The 22230-nt window shown below is 41.0% G+C and overlaps 1 protein-coding gene and 1 non-coding gene across 3 annotated transcripts in view; both read left to right on the top strand.

The window, feature by feature from the left end:
* SYN1 (synapsin I) overlaps positions 1-22230 on the top strand; it is a 46365-nt gene that overhangs the window by 1909 nt on the left and 22226 nt on the right. For both annotated transcript variants that reach the window (XM_057537833.1, XM_057537832.1), the window contains exons 2-5: positions 9508-9565; positions 9669-9760; positions 11410-11566; positions 11739-11828. In XM_057537833.1, the coding sequence (XP_057393816.1) occupies positions 9508-9565; positions 9669-9760; positions 11410-11566; positions 11739-11828 (397 nt within the window). The remainder of the gene's footprint in view (positions 1-9507; positions 9566-9668; positions 9761-11409; positions 11567-11738; positions 11829-22230) is intronic.
* On the top strand, positions 12115-12221 carry LOC114237720 (U6 spliceosomal RNA). Its single transcript, XR_003623231.1, has one exon. It is a non-coding gene; the product is annotated as a U6 spliceosomal RNA (small nuclear RNA).

Raw genomic sequence — 22230 nt, 5'->3', positions numbered from 1 at the left:
CGATATGCCCATCTCTAGCCACCCCCCTTCCCCAAAGACCTTTTCTTTTAATGGATCCAGTGAGCATTTAGCCATTGTCTGCCGGGTGCTCGATTCTAAATCACCTTCCCCCGAAGGCCTTTTCCTCTAATAGCTCCTGTGAGCATTGATGGAGTGCCTTCTGTGTGTTCTATAGTCACACCTCCTCCCCAAAGTGCCTTTCTTCCAGTGGGCCCAGTGAGCACGTATGCAGTACCTGTCGTGCGTAGGAAGCAGATTCCCCTTCTTTACTCCTAGGATAACCTGTGCCAATCATAAAGCCTCTCCCCAGGGTCCTTTCCTTCAATAAATCTAGAACCAAATTTAGAAGGGTTACCCTTTTCCCACTCCCTTCAGTATCGCTAGGATTCCCTCTCCCAATCTTAAGTCTATACCCCAAAGGGCCTTTTTTCTATTTAAGCCAGTAAACACTTACTGAGCACCTACTATATAAGAGCCATTCTCAACTTCCTCTTGCCAAGCTTGGAAGTTCCTGCCCTTGTCTCAGGAGCTCTCTCTCCAGGGGTCTCTTTCAGCCTGAATTTATTGAGTACCAGTTCTTTACTGGTTAGTCACCCCTCTCCCCAGGAACCCTTACCCAGAAGCCTTTGTCTCTATTCAGAGCTCTCTCTATTTATTCATTCTACAGATATTTATTGCATACTTTCCATGTGTAAGAGTATGGGAGGCATTTATTAAGCACTACTATATACTAGGATGAACCCTCCTCAGTTCCCTTTCCTTCTAATCCCAACCACCAGCTGTATTCTCCATACTTTCTCCTCCACTCAGCCCCAACAATCTTTTAATGAACACTTACTGTATACTACTGAGAACCCCATATTCAGCGCCTCTTCTCCCCCTCCTGTAGCCCTAACTCCCCCTTCGACAATCTCCATCCTGCCTTTCACACGACACAATCGAAAGCTCATGATGTGTACCTACTGTTTTCTGGCTAGGTTCCCTCCCCCACATAGCAGCCATCTTCCCAACTGCCCTTTTCCCCCAATTAATCCAAAAAGCATTTATCACTCTTTTACTGTGTCCTGTTCAAACAACGACATTCCCATCCCTGCAGCAGACTCCTCCACTCTCTTCTCCCTCAATCCATAAAGCATTTATTGAACACGTGTTGTAATTCCTTCACTAACACCCACTCACACAGATGCCATCTTCCTGGCTAAATTTGCTCCATTGAAGTCAACAAACCTTAATGAAGCCCCTGCTGTATACCGGTAACCACCCTCCTTTAGACTTCCCTCCTTCACTTCGACCCTCCAGGCAGGTCCTTTGCTGCCTTTTCCCTCGTTCCATCAAGCATTTATTAATTATCTACTGACTACTGACAAGACCCTTCCCCTTTCCATAATCACAACTCCAGTGTTTTCCACTTTTTTCTTCGAACTTGTCTAGCGAGCATTTATTGAGCATCTGCTGAATTCTGTGAACAATTCTTCCCTTCCACTTCTGTATCCCAAAAGCCCTCCTTTATCCCAGCAGCCACTCCAGTCTTCTCTTCCAATCAACCTAGCAACCATTTCTTTAGTGTCTGCTGTAGGTGGGGTGGGATGGGCAAAGGGAGAGAGCCTGTGTACACCAGGTTCAGTGTGAGGAATAGAGACCTCTGCATCACCAACTTGCAGACATTCAGAAGCACGCAAGCTTAGGGGTTTCAGCCTGGAATAAAGGAGGAGTTGTGCAAACTCTGTAATGGATTGTACACCTAAGCACAGTCTGATGCCTTTCCCACCAAACCTCACCACTCTCATTCCTTCCTGGGTCTTGAGCCCTGTGTGGTTTAAAGTTGCAGACTCAGAGTTGAGACTCGTCACCTCTTTCTACAGATAATTTAGTCCAGTGTTTTTTCGGCTCTGGGTCACCTCTTGGCTTGTGACCAGCATTTCATTCTCTTCATGAAATGAAAGTAGAACTGTGATACATGATCATATTGATACATAAAAATAGTAACAGAGTATATTGCACATAGTAAGTGGAATTATTATTTAGTGAAACTGTCACTCCAACAAGAAATGTAATCAATAATGTATACCATATATATTATGTCTATTCTCTAATACATTTGTTATATAATGAGTTTATAGTATATAATACATATATATGTGTATGTTTTTCTTCATGAAATGGAATAAAATAGAATAGGAAATATCAGACTCCATTGCAAATACTAAAGGTAATTATTTACTGAAACTTTCATTCTAATATATGCATATTTATACACATTCTAGATACTGTAACACATAATATATAATATGTAATATGTTATATAAGACATCCTATATTAAATTTTCTGTACAACATTATATGTCTTATATAATATATATTACATATATAGGATGGGTTATTATGTAAATTTGTATATAGTGGGTTATATATTTCTTCTTGTGGCTTCTTTTCTTAGACTTTCCTGGAAGCAGACCCTGAGACTCTGAGATTTGTGTGCAGATTGATCGGAGAGAGCTCTTGGGAATAACACGTGTTGCAGGGGAGGAGTGGGGGAAGCAGGATTTGGCAGAAGGAAAGGCTGAGCTGTGATGCTTCACAACAGTTGTCCCAGCCGATCATCTGGGGAGCTCTGGAGCTGGGATGACCCTTCAGAGTTGTCCCAGTTGAGATGGGGTGGCCAGGCTTTTGTAGTCCTGCATCAGTCAGTCACTGGCTGCAGGCTGCCCTCTGGGAGGAGGCATAATCTTGCGGAAGGTGAGTCCCTGCTTCAGGGGGCAGTTCCCAGTGACGGACAGCACTGTGAGCCTTCAGCAGCAGGTGTTCCCAGAAGCTGGGGGACAGATGTGACAAGAAGGAGGAGTGTGAAGATCTGGATGGAGCGCACAGCCTACCCCCTGGGCTGCTCAGATTCACTTGCTTTTTAGAAGTAAGTTCACCCCATCTGGGAACAGCGTCTCCAGGATTCTAATTGATCTTGTTTTCTGGGGGACACTTGAAAGAGCACAGTTAGTTGGACAAACTACAGCCTCCACTGCCATAGTTGATAAATGTGGCATAAGTAAATGATGCATTGTTTCCTTCCTCTCCCTCACATTCTAGATTCCCCTCACCCTCGGCTAGCACCCCCCTTGGTCTCAGTGGCTTACCTGGTGAGTGATCCATTCCCTCATCCTTGAGGGATCCCTGAGCTCCTGGTCCCCATCCCCTCAGGCTGTGGCTGCTGTACTCGTCCATTTGCCATCAATGTTAAGCAAGGAGTACCGACGGATGCCCAAGCAGATCGCCTGGGGGCCAAACATATTCCTCCCTGCCCCCACTGTGTAACAGCAACCCTATCTCCTCCTGATGATTAGGGTCACGTGCCCCTGCCAAGACAGTGACTCGTCTTCCTTTCCGTTGGCATGAGAAACCTGAAGCGTCCAGGTAGCAGTCAAAGCTTAGAAGGTAATGGGATTCTTGCTGTGTCCCCTGGTAGCAGTGTTCCCCCTTGGAAAACCAGGACCTCTAACCTTGCAGAACCCTGAGGGAACAGGAAGCACACATTCCAAAAGTGGATCACTGGGATTGATGGTAAGCCGGGCCACTCCTACTTTCACCTCCGAGTCTCCAGACAGGTGTATTCTACCTCTAAAGAGCACAGCACAAACAACAGATTTAGCGTGTACCCTGTGTTTTGGAGGATGGTATCCCATTCCTGCACGGTATCACCTCCAAGCTTAGGTCTTAGCTGCGGCTACACCAGGTTGTTCTATCACTCTATCAGGCCAGCAGCTTCTGGGTGGCGCGGTATATAATGTCATCAGTTGATTCCATGGTCGTGGGCTTACTTTTGCACCTCCTTTGCTGTAAAGTGTGTCCTTCAGTTTGATGCAATGTTATGTGGGATCCTATACTGGTGGATCAAATATTATGTAAGCCCTTGGACAGGGTTGCTGGCTAAGGTCCTGTAGTCAGGAAAGACAAACCCATATATAGAATATTCCAGTCAAAATCAGTCATTACTCTTTCCAGAGTGGAAGGAGCCCAGTGTAGTCAGTTCGCCATGGAGTGGCCGGTTGGTCTTCTTGAGGGATGGTGCTGTGTCAGGGACTCAATATTGGTCTCTGGTGCTGGCAGGTTGGACATTCAGCAATAATGCCGTAGGCCTCACATGCTGCCTCTATCTCTGTTACCCTTGCCACTTCATACGTGTGCCCATCTGCCAGCACTGGCTGATTCTAGAAGCTGGCTGACATCATTTGGCTGAGTCATTCTGTCTACCTGGTTGCTTAGTGCCACTTCCAGGGTGGATGCTATCTGATGGGTGTAAACACACAGTACAAATATCTTCACTCCTCACTCCGTTTCATCTCCACTCCCGTATGTCCACCCACATTTCGGTGTCCCAGACCTCCTTTTCCTGATCTTCCAATATTGTTCATTCAAGGCCTCTGTCTAATCAGCCAAGCCATTTACCACTGCCCATCAGTGAATATGTATTCGAATCTTGGGTCACTTCTCTTTCCCCACAAAATAGATGACCAGGTGCACAGCCCAAAGCTCTGCCCATTGGGAGCTTTGCCACTGTTTTTCAAGACCACTCTGAGTGGGGCTATAGCATCGTCATTGTCCATTTTTGGCTTCCACCCACGTACCAAGCCAACTCATTTGTGAACCCAGCTTAGGCTTTTTCTTCCTTCATCTGCTGGTTGTAAGGTGTTCCCTTAGTGAGCTGAGGGAGGCACTAACACACAGTGTGGATGACACGGGCATCCGGGTTACTTGCTCAGGCAGCTTGCATGGTCCTGCCTGGGGTCGATCCTGGCTCCTGGGCCCATCTGACTTCATTACTTGGGGGCCTGGCAGGACCCAGCTCATAATAGGCACCAGGATACGTGGTCCCTTGGTACCCCACGGTCAAGCATTCTGTCTCTCTCGGGGCCCAGTACTGCACCAGGATTTGTTTCTCAAAAACTGTGTAATTCTCTGCTGCAGATGGCATGGCCTTGCTCCAGAACCCCAGAGGCCTCCCACTCAGGCATCCCGTAAGCTGCACACTGCATTTTCCCCACTATCCAGTATCGTAGGATCTGCCAGATCATATGACCTGAGTGGCAGGACTGCTCACACCACGGCCTGGACCTGCTCAGGACTGGCAGCCTTATGTGTCACCTGAAATATGGATCGGAACAGTATTTCCAGGTGTGGAATATGCTGCCTCCAGAACCTAAAGAGACCTCTCACCTGAACCTGAAGAGGCCTTCCTCATGGTGGAAGGTGCAAGATGCAATGCTCTGCGCGATTATTTGGAGGGGCTGTCCTGGCATACCTTGGCCCACTGAATCCCTAAAAATCGCACTAATGGGCAGGACCCTGAGTCTTTTCAGGGTTTATCTCCCACCCTCTGGAGTGCATGTGTCTTATCAAGGCAATGTGCTAACCATCTCTTGCTCATCTTGGCCAATCAATATGATGTAATCGATATAGTAGTCCAGTGTGATATTCTCTGGGATGTACAGATGGTCCATGTCCTCTTGGACTATATGATGACATAGGGTGAGGAAGATAACATAGCCCTATGGCAAGACCATCAATGTATATTGTGGTCAGTCTCATGTGAGTGTGAAATGTCTCTGATCCTCTCTTCTGATCAGAATAGAAAAGAAGTCATTCACTAAATCAGTGCCCACCTGCCGTACCTGAGATCCTTTAATTTGCTCCAGCAATGAGAGCATGACCAGTACAGCAGCTTCAATCAAGGCTACCACTTGGTTGAGCTCGCAGTAGTCTACATTCTTTAGGATCCATCCAGCCTCCTCAGGGCCCAAACTGGTTAATTCAGTGGAGATACGATGGGACTGACACCCCTGCGTCCTTTAGCTCTTTCAGAGGAGCACTAATTTCCACCATCACCCCTAGGATAGATACAATATTGTCTTTGATTTACAGTTTCGATCAGGGGAGGGGGGTATAATTTCCGAGGCATGCATTTGAACTTCCCCACTACCATAGCTCTGCCCCGGCAGGCCAAGGAACTCATGTAGGGGTTCTGAAAACTACAGATATGTCCATTCCAATTATGTATTTGTGAGCTGGGGAAGTGACCACTAGGTGGACCTGTGGACCCAACGTACCCACTGTGAGCAGGACCTGGGCCAGGACTTCATTTATGACCTTATGTCCACTGTGCTTCTCAACATGGCTGGTGCCACTCTCACCAACATATTCATCATTTTGTAAGTCGGGTATATCCTCTGGGCCCTCCCATAGAATATAGTCAGCTGGTTGGTTTTCCAGACTTAAGTAGTGTATCTCCTCTAATACATTTGCTTCTCTGAGCCCTTTGATCCTTTCCTCCACAATCTGCCATGGAAGTCTGGTATTTCTGCTTCACTTGGTGTGGGCCACTGTTTTTTCCAAGCTTCCACAAGTCATCCAAAATTGTATCAGCAACATTTCCTAGAGTCCTTGCCGTGGTTTTAAGTTCTGTGTCCTGGGAGAGTGCTCCAAGTTCATGCTTCACTCCCTTGGTCCATTGTCCTCAGCATCCAGTCTCAGGCATGCTTTCCCAGCTCCTGCTGATACATGTTAGTCAGATTCTTCAGCTTCTGTATATCATTCCTTTCCTTCCTTTGCAAGCTTAGAACCTCTCCAGTCAGGTTGTGCTAGGATTTGACCCTGGTTATTGATGGTTGCCAAGAGGGGAAGGGAAGTTGATTCTGAAAGGGGTAAGAATTGTTTTATAAGACACATGCTTCGTTCGAGGCCTCTGCATTATTTTCAAGCACAGGGAAGGTCTGTATTCTAACAAGGAATGGGCTACTCCAGCAGACCCAGTGGGTTCAGGTGAATCTGTAAGTTCAAGGTGTTACATGCATCTTTCCAGATATCCCCATCACAATCTCAGGGTTCCACTCCTGTCCTTTTAGAGCCCTGAGCATGGCATAGGAGATGTACTGGGCCTGAGAATTCAACCTTCTCTGAAGTTCTGCTACACTTACAGTTAGGTCCTAAGTCTGATCTTCTCCTCTGTCTGCCCTCTGGTTGCAGAAGATTGGGGTTTCCTTAAATACAGCCAAGGAGGTCTTCTGCCTTTTACAGTTTGCTTTGAATTGGTGATTATTCACCCTGAGCATGTCATATCTTTCTTCAGCTGATCAATGGTGTTTAGCGAATAGTCATCCAAGTCTGGTTACCATTTCCCTCACACCTCCCTAGTACCAGGAATATTTCACCAGCTAGTGCATTCCCTTCCACTAGTATCTCATTACAGTCCACCATCAGTTAAAGTTCCTGCTGCTTCAAAACCCCATGGGCCTGCACTATAATTCTCCCACTCAGGAGAATCAACTCCACACTGCATCTTTTCTCACTACAGACATCTCCAGTATCATAGGGTTTGCCAGATCATATGGTTCAAGTGGCATCCTGCTTGCACCACAGCCCAGACATGTCACAGGGCGCTTTGTGTTGCTACAGCACGTCAGGGACTATTGTGGTCCACCCCCACAAATGATGCTTCCTTATTGCCTGCTGGCTGCTGGGTGGCCCAGCTCCAGAAAGGCAGTAGAGTCTTCTTTGTAGTTTGACTTCTCTGGCCCACTGTTTTAGGTTGGGGTCTCTGAAAACAGATTTTGAGGCAGAGAATTGCATGCACAGGCTTACTGGGGTGTGCCTTTGGAATCAGCACCTGTAAGGAGGGCAAGGTTGAGCAGAGGGAGAAGTGGGTCCACAATGCGGTAGCATCCAAGGCCTCAGCTGATCCTAAGGGGGAGCTCTAGAGCTAGGATGGTCCTTCAGAGTCAGCCTATATTGAGGCAAAGAGGCTGGCCTTTGTACTCACTCATAGACCAGATATCAGCCATGGGCTGCCAGAAGCAAGTATAACCTTGGCCAAGGAAGTTCCCTGTGACAGAAGACAGTTCCCAAGGGGACACAGCTGTGATCTTTCAACAGCTGATATTCAGGGTGCATTGGCCCTGCAGAGGAGATCTGAGCAGAACACCACAGTATCTACTACATTTATGGTCAAAAAGGTTTTTTAAAAAAAGTGAGATAGTCTATGCTCATCATTTTCATTTATTTATTTATTTATTTTTCCATTCATCTAATTTTTTTATTTTTATTTTTTTAAATTTTTTATTGGAGTATAGTTGATTTATAATGTTGTGTTAGTTTCAGGTGTACAGCAAAGTGAATCAGTTATACATATATCCACTCTTTTTTAGATTCTTGTCCCATATAGGTCATTACAGAGTACTGAGTAGAGTTCCTTGTGCTATACAGTAGGTCCTTACTAGTTATCTATTTTATATATAGTAGCATGTATATGTCAATCCCAAATTCCCAATTTATCCCTCCCCCCCCCTTTCCCCCTGGTAACCATAAGTTTGTTTTCTACATCTGTGATTCTATTTCTGTTTTGTACATAAGTTCATTTGTACCATTTTTTTAGATTCCACATATAAGTGATATCATGTGATCATCATCATTTTCTAAATGAAAAATGCACAGGTCTAAGAGATTCTCTTCCAACATCTGTGAGGGGACAGTGTCAGTGATGGAGTAGGGGGTAGGAGGGAAGAGGGAGAGAGAGGAGAAAATAGCTGTGCTTGGGGTCTTAGGGGTATGTCAGTGAAATCACTAGGGCTGGTTGTGCTGTGTATATCACAGACCCTGACTGTGTGCATGTAGGCAATCCCAGGAGTGGCTCCTCCCCTCAGCCTTCTTCTACGGGAAACCTGATTGGGGATGAGCTTCTGTCTGTGGAGAAGCCTGTCAGGAAGGAATCCTGGGCCTGGGGGAGAAGCCCATCTGGGAATGGGCCCAGGGACAGTGACTTAGCAGTTCGTGATGTGTCTACTGCTGTTCCTACGCCTCTCCCCTCCTGTGGCTTCCCCTCATCCTCAGCTGCATTCCTCCCCACCCTCATCATGGCTGACTCTGGCTTCTATAGAACCCCCACCGGCCTGCACCCCTCAATCTGCTCCTCCTTTTCTAATGCAGCTGCCCACTCATGGCTGCTGTGTCCCTCTCAGTGCACAACTACACATGGTGAATGTGTTCTTCCTTGGGAAAGGGCTAGAAAGCAGAGAGATGCTTCAGGCCACACAAGCAGACATAGGCGCTGACGCATACCTGGGCACACTCCGTATATATATATCCCCTAAGGTTCTTTGCCATTTATAAACCTCCATGCAATTTCAAAGTATGTTACACTTTACAAAGCACTCCTTGTTTTGCAAAGCTTTTCAGATAGCAGTGTGACAAGCAGACCATACTTTGGGAAATGCCTGCTCTCTGTGTTTTAAGAACTTGTTTTATAGTTTGCAATGTCCTTTGACATTTACATACCTCCACAAGGATTACAACAGACTTCATTGTTCACAAAGAACTGTTAGGTTTTTCAAAGTATTTCAACAATTATAAATCACATTATAGTTTCTCTAGTGGCACTGGAGGGGCAAAGGGGTCAAAGGACCAGCCTGGGTTTTGTCTTCCTGAGATTTGGAGCATTGACGGATGTGCTCTGCTTTTCCTCTTCAGGGCGAAATACTTCAAAGGGAAAAAGATCCATGGAGAAATTGACATTAAAGTAGAACAGGTTAGTTCGGGCAGGTGGACATGGGGGTCAACTGTCCAGACTGCAAACTGAGTGGTCTTTTTTGTGTGATGTGAGTGAATCCCTGATTTTTTTTCCTTCCCAGGCTGAATTCTCTGATCTCAACCTCGTGGCTCATGCCAATGGTGGATTCTCTGTGGACATGGAAGTTCTTCGGAATGGGGTGAAGGTTGTGCGGTGAGTGTAAAAAGGTTACCTTGGTGTTATGGGGGAAGCATAAGGGCTCCCTTAGAGCTGAGGGAGAGTCCCCACCTCCCCTCTCATCCTTCTGTGAGCAAGAACTTAGGCACGTTGCAATAGCCAACCTAAGTATCCATCAACAGATGAATGGATAAAGAAGTGATACACACACACACACATACACACACACACACACGGGATGTTATTCAGCCATGAGAAAGAAGGAAATCCTGCCATTTGTGACAACATGGTTGGATCTTGAGGACATTATGCTAAGTGAGATAAATCAGACAGAGAAAGAGAAATACTGTATGCTATCACTTATATGTGGAATCTGAAAGAGCCAAACTAATAGAGACAGAGAGTAGAAAGGTGATTGCCAGAGGCTAGGGGGTGGGGTGGAAGAATAGGAGAGATGTTGTTTAAGAGTACAAACTTGCAACTGGTAGATAAATAAATCCTAGAGATCTAATCCACAGTACGGTGGATACAGACAATAATATTGTATCATAATCAGCAAACCTGCTAAAAGACCAGATCTTAATTATTCCCACCATGAAAAAGGAAATAATTATGTGACATGGTAGAGGTACTAACTAATGCTACAATGGCAATCATATTATAATATGTAAATGTATCAAATCAACATGTTATACACCTTAAACTTATACAATAATTGACATATAGCATGCCAATTGTATTCCAATTTTTAGAAAAAGAACTTAGGCACAGAATGTAAGGAGATAGCTTCTCTTCTGGAGAAGAGCCAAGGATCCCAGAAGACCACAAGCCAAACTTCTCAGTTATTGGGTTGGCCAAAAAGTTCATTCGAGTTCTTCCATAACATCTTACAGAAAAATCCAAACGAACTTTTTGGCCAACCAAATATTGATTCAACAAACATTTCTTGAGCATCTACTGCATGCCAGGTGCTGCTCTCAGCATTTTACATTCAACAAATATTTACTGAGTATCTATTGTGTGCCAGGAGCTGTTGTACATGCTGAGGTCCTGGCAGTGAACAAAACAGACCCCAAAAAAGACAAAAAATCCCTCTGCTCTCATGAAGCTTACATTCTACTGTGGGATACACACAATAAACAAATAAAGAAGAAAATTCAAAGTGCTAAGAAAAAAATATCAGCAAAGGGATATAGGGATTGGTGAAGGGATTGGGGAAGGGTCTGCTGTTTGGTTGGGGGTAGACCAGTAGTGTGAGAGACATTTGAGAAAAGGCCTGAAGGAGGTGGAGGAGTGGTGCATGTAGAAATCTAGAGAGGAAGCGTTTCAGGCAGAGGGAATAGCCCATGTAGAGGCTCTGAGGCTGGAATTTATTCTGGGCAGCATCCTTTGTGGACAGAAGTAGTCTGAGAGATTGTGACCGGGAGCTGTGAGAGCTGAGCGGGCAAGTTGCAAGCTCACCTTGGTGAGGAGAGGAGCAGGCAGGAAAGGCTTAAGAGGGCCACCAGATGAGGAAAGGGTAGGAAGGGCACATGTGGTGGAGGGAACAGCTTGTGTATGTGGCTGAGGTGAGAAACCACTGTGTAGTTTCTAGGAGCTGTGGAGATTTCAAAACTTGACCTTTATTCTAAAGGCGGTGGGGAGCTTCTGGGAGGACCATCTACACTCTACCCTTGCCACCCCAGGTCTCTGAAACCAGACTTCGTGCTGATCCGCCAGCATGCCTTCAGCATGGCACGGAATGGAGACTACCGCAGTTTGGTCATTGGGCTGCAGTATGCCGGAATCCCCAGTGTTAACTCTTTGCATTCTGTCTACAACTTCTGTGACAAGCCCTGGGTGGTAAGTGACAGGAAGGGTGCTACTGGCAGAGGGAACAGCTCATACATGCATGCAGGAGCTTGAAACCACTGTGATCTGGGGGAACGGAGGAAGTTTGGAAGCTTGGAGTCCCAGCTTGGAGACTCCCTCCAGGTAAAGGGACTTGCTGACCCGTCTCTCCTGACTCTCATAGTTCGCTCAGATGGTTCGACTGCACAAGAAACTGGGGACAGAGGAATTCCCTCTAATCGATCAGACCTTCTACCCCAATCACAAAGAGATGGTGAGTCTGGGGAAAGGGAGTGAGCTGGAAGGAAAGGCATCATGCCTATTGCAATAGTATTGCCAATGGATGTATTACCAGTGGTATGCTATCAGAGAGTGCAGCCGGCACATGCACATGGAGGGCGACGTTGCTTCGTGATAGGGTTTATTACTACCAGGAATTTACTTATGTTGTTACAAGTGTGATTAAATCATTGATCCTGTTATAGTATCTATTCTCACCAGTATTAAAAAACTGATTTCTAATGTAAATTAACAGAATTAATGTAATGATTCAGATTATGGTGCTCACTTCGGCAGCACATGTACTAAAATTGGAACGATTCAGAGAAGACTAGCATGGCCCCTGCGCAAGGATGACACGCAAATTCATGAAGCGTTGCATAATTCTAAGATCCCACATGCCTCACGGCCAAAATACCAAAACATAAAACAGAAGCAATATTGTAACAAATTCAATAAAGACTTAAAAAATAATGATGCACATCAGATTATGTTACATATACAAATCAAGTCATTGTTACTAACATTACCAAATATTCCTCCTGATAGAAATGTTAATAGTGTTTCAAATTAGGATTGCCAATAAAAATTATCAGTAGCAGTGTTAAAAATTAGATTGTATACAAATAGAAAATTGGATTGTCGGCTACTTTTACCACAAATATAATCACTAATATTATAAATTATACCCAGTATTACAAATTACTGTTATTGATAAAAAATTGTGAGTACCAATGTTATGAATTAAATTATAGTTCCTAATAGAAGTTGATAATTATTACTAGTACCATTGAAGATTATAACTATTATTACAAATTATTATCAATATTATAAATTGTGCTCTAATATAAATTATAAGTCCCTGTTTTGAATTATATTACACTTAATAATAAAAATTGTATTATCATTACTAATATCATCAAATATTACAACTAAGATTACAATTTATTACAGTGTTACAAATTAAGATCATCAATATAAGTGATTAGTACCTATGTTGTGAATTAAGTTATAATTACTAAAAGAAATTAAACTATTAGTACAAACATTGTAAAGTACTGTTACAAATTACTGCCAATGTTACAAATTAAGATTACTAATATAAATTATGAGTACCTATGTTTTGAGCTATCCTACAGTTACTAACAGAAATCATTATTAATATGGTTAACATCCAATTGATATCATAAATAATTACTAACATTAAAGTTATGTTTACTAGTATAAGTTATGAGTACCACAGTTATGAATCAGGTTTTAGTTACAAATAGAAATTGGAAAAAAAAAAAGAAATTGAATCACCATTACCAATGCCATCAAGTTTTATAACTAATTTGAGAAGTTTTTTACAATGTTACAAATTATGTTTACTTATATAAATAATCATCACCAGTTTTATGAATTAAATTACAATTAAATATCAGTATTGACCCAGCTTTACCAACTTAAATAAACATTGGTACTAATATTAAAAATTCTTACAAGTATTACAAATTATGGTCACTGATATAAGTCAACAGTGCTATGAATTAAGTTTACTAACAGATGAAGATCAAATCATTAGTTCTTAGGAAACCAAGTTTGTTTATCATTATTATTATTTTACATTCACTGAGAGATAGTATAGCTGACTATGGTTAAGAACATGGACCCTGTAGTCAGAATTTCTGTGTTGTAATCCTAACTCCACAACTTATTAGCTTCCGAACATAAGAAATGTTAGTTAAATGCTCTGTGCCTCAGTTTTCCCATCTGTAAAATATGGGTAATAATAGTTCCTGCCTTATAGAGTTAATGTGAGAATTAAATTATTTAATGAACATAAAGTGGTTACAACAGTGCATCTGACATTTATTAACTGCTACCTAAGTGTTGATGAAGTTCCCTTCTATTCTTTATTTGTTGAAGTGTTTTTATCATGGAAGGATGCTGGACTCTGTCAAATGCTTTTTCTATGTTTTTTGATATGATACGGCTTTTTGTCCTTTATTCTATGAATATGGCGTATTACCATATTGATTTTCATGCAAATTGAGCCACACTTGCATTCTTGGGCCAGATCCCACTTGGTCTGACATATAATCCTTTTTATATGCTATGGGATTCAGTTAGTATTTTGTTGAAAATTATGGTATCAATAATCATAAGGGATATTGATCTGTAGTTTTCTAATGATGTCTTTGTCTGGTTTTGGTATCAGGGTAATAGTAGCCTCATAGAATGAAATGGACAGTGTTCCCTCCTCTTCTATTTGTAGGAAGAGTTAATGAAAGATTAGTGTTTATTTTATTTTTAATATTTAAATTTTTGTATTTTTTTGCTGTGCCGTGCGACACGTGGGATCTTAATTCCCCAACCAGGGATCAAACCCGTGTCCCCTGCAGTGGAAGCATGGAGTCTTAACCACTGGACCTCCAGGAAAGTCCCTAGTGTTAATTTTATTTTAAATGTTTGGCATACTTCACTGGTGAAGACATCTGGTCCTGGGTATTTCTTTGTAGGAAGTTTTTTTTTTTTTAAATACTAATTCAATCTCTTCACTTATCGTAGGTCTATTCAGATTTTCCATTTCTTCTTGAATTAGTTTTGGGAGTTTGTGTCTTCCTAGAAATTTGTCCATTTCAACTAGGTTTTCTAATTTGTTGGCATAGAATTGTTCATAGTGTTCTCTTATAATCCTTTTTATTTCTTTAAGGTCAGTAGTTATGTCTCTTTCATTCCTGATTTTAGTAATTAGTTTTCTCTTTTTTAAAATCTTAGTTTAAATAAATAAATAAATAAATAAATAAATAAAACCTTAGTCTAAATGTTTGCTTATTTTGTTGATCTTCTCAAAGAACCAACTTTTGGTTTCATTGATTTTCTCTATTGTTTTTCTAGTCTCAACTTCATTTATTTCCACTCTAATCTTTATTACTTCTTTCTTTCTGCTTGCTCTGGTGTTTGTTTTTGTTTTTTGTATAGTTTCTTAAGAAGATTAGGTTATTTTTTTTTAAGATTAGGTTATTGATTTGATATCTTTCTTCTTTTTAAATGTAGACGTTTACGGCTAAAATTTCCCTATAAGCAATTTTTGTATGTTGTCTTCATTTTCATTCATCTCAAAGTATCTTCTAATTTTCATGGTGAGTTCTTCTTTGACCCATTGGTTATTTAGGAGTGTGTTGTTTACTTTCCACATATTTGTGAATTTCCCAAATTTCCTTCTGTTATTGGTTTCTAATTTCATTCAGTTGTGGTCAGAGAACATACTTTGTATGTTTCAGCTCTTTTACATTATTGAGATTTGTTTTGTGTAACATATAGTCTGTCCTAGAGAATGTTCTATGTACACTTGAGAAGAACATGTATGCTGCTGTTGTAGGATGGAATGTTCTATAGATGTCTGTTAGGTCTAGTTGGTTTATAGTGTTGTTTGGGTCTTCTCTTCCCTTGTTTATCCTCTGTCTAGTTGTTTTATCCATTATTTAAAGTGAAGTATTGAAATCTCCAACAATTATTGTTCTTTTGCTTTTTTTATTTTTTGGCTGCATTGGGTCTTTGTTGCTGTGCATGGGCTTTCTCTAGTTGCAGCGAGTGGGGGCTACTCTTCATTGTGGTGCGTGGGCTTCTCATTGCAGTGGCTTCTCTTGTTGCAGAACACAGGCTCTAGGCACACGGGCTTCAGTAGTTGCAGTGCATGGACTCAGTAGTTGTGGCTCACGGGCTCTAGAGCACAGGCTCAGTAGTTGTGGCGCACGAGCTTAGTTGCTCCGTGGCACGTGGGATCTTCCTGGACCAGGGATTGAACCTGAGTCCCCTGTATTGGCAGGCATATTCTTAACCACTGTGCCCCAGGGAAGTCCCAACAATTATTATTGAATTGTCTATTTCTTCCCTTCAGTTCTGCCTGTTTTTTTGTTTCATGTATTTGGGGCTCTGTTGTTAGGTGCATATATGTTGATAATTGTTATATCTTCTTGATGGAATGACCCTTTTATCAGTATAAAATGTCCTTTTTTATCTCTAGTAACAATTTTTGTTTTAAAGTCTATTTTATCTGATGTTAGTATAGCCATTCCAGCTCTCTTTTGGTTACTATTTGCATGGTAAATCTTTTTCCATTCATTTACTTTCAAGTTATTTGTATCTTTGAATCTAAAGGGTGTCTCCTATAGACAGCATATAATTACGTCATGTTTTTCATCTATTTTGCCTATCTCTGCCTTTTAATTGGAGTGTTTAATTAATTTACATTTAATGTAATTTCTGATAAGGTAGAATTTATGCTTGTAATTTTGCTATTTGTTTTCTATATTTCTTATGCCTTTTGTGTTCCTGTATTCCTCCATTAATGCATACTTTTGTGTTAAATAGATATTTTCCTGTGTGCCATTTTAATTCTCTTGTTGTTTCTTTTCCCATGTTTTTTAAAAAATTATTTTCTTTGTAGTTTCCCTGGGGATTACAATTAACATTTTAATTTATACCACTCTCATTTTAATTAAAACCAATTTAATTTCAATAGTATTAAAAAAAACTTTGCCTTTTTATAGCTTTATTCCCTCACTCTGCCTTTGTGCTATTATTGTCATACAAATTACATCTTTACACATCATATGCCCATGAATATAGACTTATAATTATTGCTTGATGCAGTTATCTTTTAAATCAGATAGGAGGAAAAAAGCATTACAAATAAAAAATGCATTCACACTGTCTTTTATATTTATCTATGTAGTTACCTTTACAGGTGCTCTTTATTTCTTCATGTGAATGTGAGTTACTGTTTAGTGTCATTTCATTTCAGCCTGAAGGACTCTCTTAGTATTTCTTGTAGGAGAAGTGTGCTAGTGACAAATTATCTAAGTTTTTGCTTATCTGTGAATGTCTTAACTTTTCCTTCATTTTTGAAATATAGTTTTGAAAGATATAGAATTCTTAGTTGACAGTCTTTTTCTTTCAGTGCTTTGAATATGTTGTCCCACTGCCTTCTGGCCTCCAAGGTTTCTGATGAGAAATCAGCTGTCAGTCCTACTGAGGATCCTTTGTATGTGAAAAGTCACTTCTCTCTTACTACTTTCAAGATTCTCTCTTTGTCTTTCACTTTTATAGGTTTGCTTATGATGCACCTAGATGTAGATCTCTATGAGTTTATCCTATTTGAAGTTCATGAGCTTCTTTGATGTACAGATTAATCTTTTTCATCAGATTTGGGAGGTTTTCAGCCATTATTCCTTCAAATATTCTTTATTTCACTTTTCTCTTTTCTCTCTCCTTTTAGGACTCCCAGTATGTGTGTGTTGACATGCTTGTGGTGTTTTACAGGCCTCTGAGGCTCCAGTAATTTTGTTTATTGTTTTCTTTCTGCTCCTCAGATTGGATAATCTCAGTCGACCTATCTTCAAATTTGCTGATTCTTTCCTCTGCCAGCTCAAATCTACTGTTGAGCCCCTGTAATGAATTTTTCATTTCAGTTATTATGTTTTTCAATTCCAGAATTTCTATTATTTTATAATTTTTATCTCTACTGATAGTTTCTATTTGTTAGAACACCATTCTTATACTTTCATTTGGTTCTTTAGACATGGTTTCCTTTAGTTCTTTGGAAATATTCCAAGTAGTTGATTTATAGTCTATTAATTCCAACATCTGGACTTCCTCAGGGACAGTGTCTACTGACTGCTTTATTTTTCTGTGTTTGGGTCATACTTTATTGTTTCTTCGCATGTCTTATAAATTTTAGTTGAAAACTGAATATCTTAAATAATGTAATGTGGCAACTCTGGAAATCAGATTCCCCCTCCTCCCCAGGGTTTGCTTTTGTTGTTCTTTGGGGGGTTTTTTAGGGACTTTCCTGAACTAATTCTGTAAAGTCTATATTCTTTGTCATATATGGTCATTGAAGTCTCTGCTTTATTAGCTTAGTGGTCAACTAATGATTGGACAGATATTTCTTTAAACACCTGGATCTAGTAAGTCTCCCAGCCTTTGCTGATGGGCTCTGAGGGCACGTTGGGGCATGCCTTCAATGTTTAGGCAGGCTGTTTACAACTTTGCCTTAGCCTTCACTTCCTGCCTGTGCAGAGCCTCAAGGTCAGCCAGAGATCCTAGGCATGCACACAGCATTATGCATATTTATGGCTTTCTAGATTCCTAGGAATATGTCAGAACTTTTCAAAGCCTCCTATGAACGTCTTATTACTCAGATTTTTCTGTTAAGTTTTGGTCAGCTTGTTGATTGTCTTAACTGTAATCGTTGCCTCAAACAGCTGCTGTGTTAAACAATTGCTGCTGATTATTTTTGAAAAGCACCCCCAAGAAAACCTGTTCACACCAGGTGAATTCTGAGTCAGGTCAAATAGACAAGTCTGGTGAATGGAGTTTTCTGGGGAAGTGCCATACAGGTCAAATAAAGATAGTTTCTGGGAATGGGGCTTTAGAGGAACTCCTACCCTGTTCTGCTTCCTCCATTGGCTGCTAGCCAGCCTGCTGTGTTTTCATCAGAATTGCAAGGGTATTGATTTTAAAATCTGTTGTGGAAGTGGGAAGAAGAGAGTGGGAACAGGAAAAGTTCAAATGCCACAAAACTTACTGTTCTTAGTGAGATTCAGCCTTTTTCTTCAATAAATGCTTCCTGAATTATTGTAAACCTCTGGTCAGTTTCCAGAGTTCTGATAAAGTTGATTGTGACAATTTTTACCAATATTCTCATTGCTTTTATGGAGGAGAGGATTTTTATAGGCCCTTACTCTGGCATTTCTGCCAACATCACCTCCAGGCATATCTTATTCTTTCACAACCCTAGGATAATGGTATTTCAAAGCCAGGATCTGGGAGCTAGATGTACTCATTGCTACTGGAATGTCCTTGCTTCTAGATCCTCTCGTTGTGCAGAGCTTAGGAAATTTCATTATATATATATATGAAATATATACATATGAAATTTTATATATACATATATATGAAATTATATGAAATGTGTTCATACTGATACTTTTTTTGGGTTTTTTTGGCTATACCATACGGCTTGTGAGATCTTAGTTCCCCAACCAGGGATCAAGCCTGGGCCCCCAGCAGTGAAAGTGCCAAGTCCTAACCACTGAACTGCCAGGGAATTCCCCTGATACTTTCTTTTTCTTTTTCTTTTTTTTTTGTATTTTTTTTAAAGGATTTTCTTATTTATTTATTTATTTATTTTATTTTTGGCTGTGTTGGGTCTTCGGTTCGTGCGAGGGCTTTCTCCAGTTGCGGCAAGCGGGGGCCACTCTTCATCGCGGTGCGGGGACCGCTCTTCATCGCGGTGCGCGGGCCTTTCTCTATCGCGGCCCCTCCCGTCGCGGGGCACAGGCTCCAGACGCGCAGGCTCAGCAATTGTGGCTCACGGGCCCAGCTGCTCCGTGGCATGTGGGATCTTCCCAGACCAGGGCTCGAACCCGTGTCCCCTGCATTAGCAGGCAGATTCTCAACCACTGCGCCACCAGGGAAGCCCTTTTTTTTTTTTTTATGGCTGCATTGGGTCTTCGTTTCTGCGCGAGGGCTTTCTCTCGTTGCGGCAAGCGGGGGCCACTCTTCATCGCGGTGCGCGGGCCTCTCACTATCGTGGCCTCTCTTGTTGTGGAGCACAGGCTCCAGATGCGCAGGCTCAGTAATTGTGGCTCACGGGCCCCGTCGCTCCGCGGCATGTGGGATCCTCCCAGACCAGGGCTCGAACCCGTGTCCCCTGCATTGGCAGGCAGACCCTCAACCACTGCGCCACCAGGGAAGCCCCTCTTTTTCTTTTTTAAGAATTAAATTGTTTTATTTCTTTATAATAAACTTATGAACAGTAGTGTGAGCAATGACTGCCTTCTTTTCATGGCATACCTGATGGCAGGGAGCCAACATTATTTCTATGCTTTGTAAATTGTCATCCTCCTTGCCAAGTTTGGATCAGCCTTCCACATTGGATCCTTTGTGTTTCCAATGTCATGAAATTCCCCCAGAGTTTTGTTACTCTGAAATTTCCTGGCTGTGTCACTTCATCTGGGGCGTCTTCAGAGTTTACTTCACACACTTTCCTCCTTCCTGCATCTCTGGGAGAAGGGGGGATTTGAGCCTGAGAGGAACAGAAGCCATGGAGAGAGGGGCGCCCTTGACTGGTTCAAGATCACACGCAGGAAAATGGAGGGAGAAGGGTCTGGATTTACATGCCTTTTATCCACAGGAGGTGCCTCACCACATTGTCTCACTGTGCAGGTTGGCTCCACTGAAGGAGAAAGGGCGCAGATCAGCAAGTCACTGAAGCAGCAGGAGGGAAACATTCCTACCAGTATTAGTGTGGTGTATCTGATGAAAACTGTTTTTTTCATTCTGGGCAGAAACTCACAGGATCCTCGTGATCAGCAATCAGTTGGACCAGGGAATTGGGAGGAGTTTCTTCTCTTTGAGCTAGGATCCCCGATACTTTCAATTCTAATCCAACACAACATAGGGTTCCTCCTAGCCTTCCCTCTTTCTATATTTATATTTATCTTCTCTAACATTGAGAGCCCTAGCTTCCAACATCATCGATATATTTACTCATTTGGTCAATCCTACAATACACAGAAAGTATTTTTAGAGTTTCAACACCCTTACCACTGTGAAAAACAACTGTAGTAAGGTATAGCTTGAGATTTGTTTGCCCTTTTTATGTCTTTAGATGAGGATATACAAAGTACTGTATTCAAATGTTACATGGTTTAGTTCATTTTGTCATTCAACATGGTTATATTATTCATGTTATTTCAAATATAATTTGTTTCCCTTTATATTAAATTTTAGGTTTCCCCCCATCTATACTGACTTAATTTTATGCATTTAAATGTAATATGTTAACATGATTCCAAAAGTTAAAATATAAAAAGGCATACACAGATAAAATTTTAAACCTACAGGAAATGGATAATTTTCTAGGGAAACACAGTTTACCAAAATCGACCCCATTTGAGCTTAACAGACCAATTTCCATAAAAGAAATAAAGTTATTAAGGAACTACCCCCTAAAAAAGCATCAGGCCCAGATGGTTTCACAGGGGAATTCTACCAAACTGTTACAGACCAGTTAATCCCAATGCCACCTAAATTGTTACAAAGAACAGAAAATGAAGAGAAACTTCCACATTATTTTTCTAAAGCAATTATAACATTGATAACACAAAAAGAAAAGCATAGACCATTTTCAATCATAAATATCAATGCAAAAATCCTAAATAAAATATTAGCAAACAAATCCAGAACTAAATTAAGAAAATAAGATAGCATAACTGTGTAAGTAAGTTTCCTTCTTGGAATGCGAGGATGGTTTGTTATAGGTAATGTATTAATATAATACAACATATTAACAGATCTGAGGAGAAAGTCATATGATCATTTCCATAGATATTTTAAAAGCCTTTAACAAAGTTCAGCACCCATTATGATAAAATCATTCAAAAACAGAAATCAACTCATGCCTTCTTAACATAATCAAATTTGTATACCTCAATCCGAAAGTTATTATCAACTTAATAGGACAACATTGAAAGCATTTCCACTAAGGTCAGGAACAAAGCAAGGTGCCCACTGTCTCCATTCCTTTTCAACATTGTACAATACTTAGAGGTATTAGACCAATGCAGTTAGACTAGGCAAAGCAATTATAGATGCAAGAATGGGTAAAGAGGATGTAAAAATATCTCTATTAATAGATGATATGATAGTATATCTGGAAATCCCCCAGAGAACCAATAACAACTTCAAACAATAAAATAACTTAATAACATAGCAGAATATAAAATCAACGTACAGAGATCAGTAGTTTTCATATACACAAATAACCAGATAGAAGAGAAAACCCCATTTAAGGTAGCAACAAAAAAGATAAAATATTTCAGGATAAATTTAGCAAGGGGTGTGCAAACTTATATGAGGACAAGTTTAAAACACTCCTGAAAGACTCAAAGGTAGACTTACACAACTGGAAAGACATTCCTTATTTGTGGATAAGATTAATTAACATCATAAAGATGTCAGTTCCCCTTCTTAGGTCTCTATTTTTAATTTATAAATACAATGTGATCCCCCAAAATATACCTATAAGCTGTTATCTGGAGCTGGACAAGTTGATAGTAGAGTTCATATGGAAAAGCAAACATGCAAGAATAGCCAGGAAAACCCTGAAAAAGAAGAGCTATGAGAGGGGACTAGCCCTACCAGCCTACAAGGAGTTTAATGCATTTGCCAGCAAACATTTTATGAAGCTTTTCTAATTTAAACAATATGATGCTGACACATGAATAGATAGACTAACAGACTAAAAGAAGAAAAATTAAAAACCCAGATTTAGATCCATGTACATATGGAAATTTAGTAGATGATAAAAGTGGCAAGCTTTGTTTTTGACATTTAAGTTCTTC

This window comes from Balaenoptera acutorostrata, chromosome X, assembly GCF_949987535.1.
Source record: "Balaenoptera acutorostrata chromosome X, mBalAcu1.1, whole genome shotgun sequence".
Classification (NCBI taxonomy): Eukaryota; Metazoa; Chordata; class Mammalia; order Artiodactyla; family Balaenopteridae; genus Balaenoptera; species Balaenoptera acutorostrata.
The sequence above is the reverse complement of the archived record's forward strand: the minus strand, read 5'-3'. Positions and strand labels throughout refer to the sequence as shown.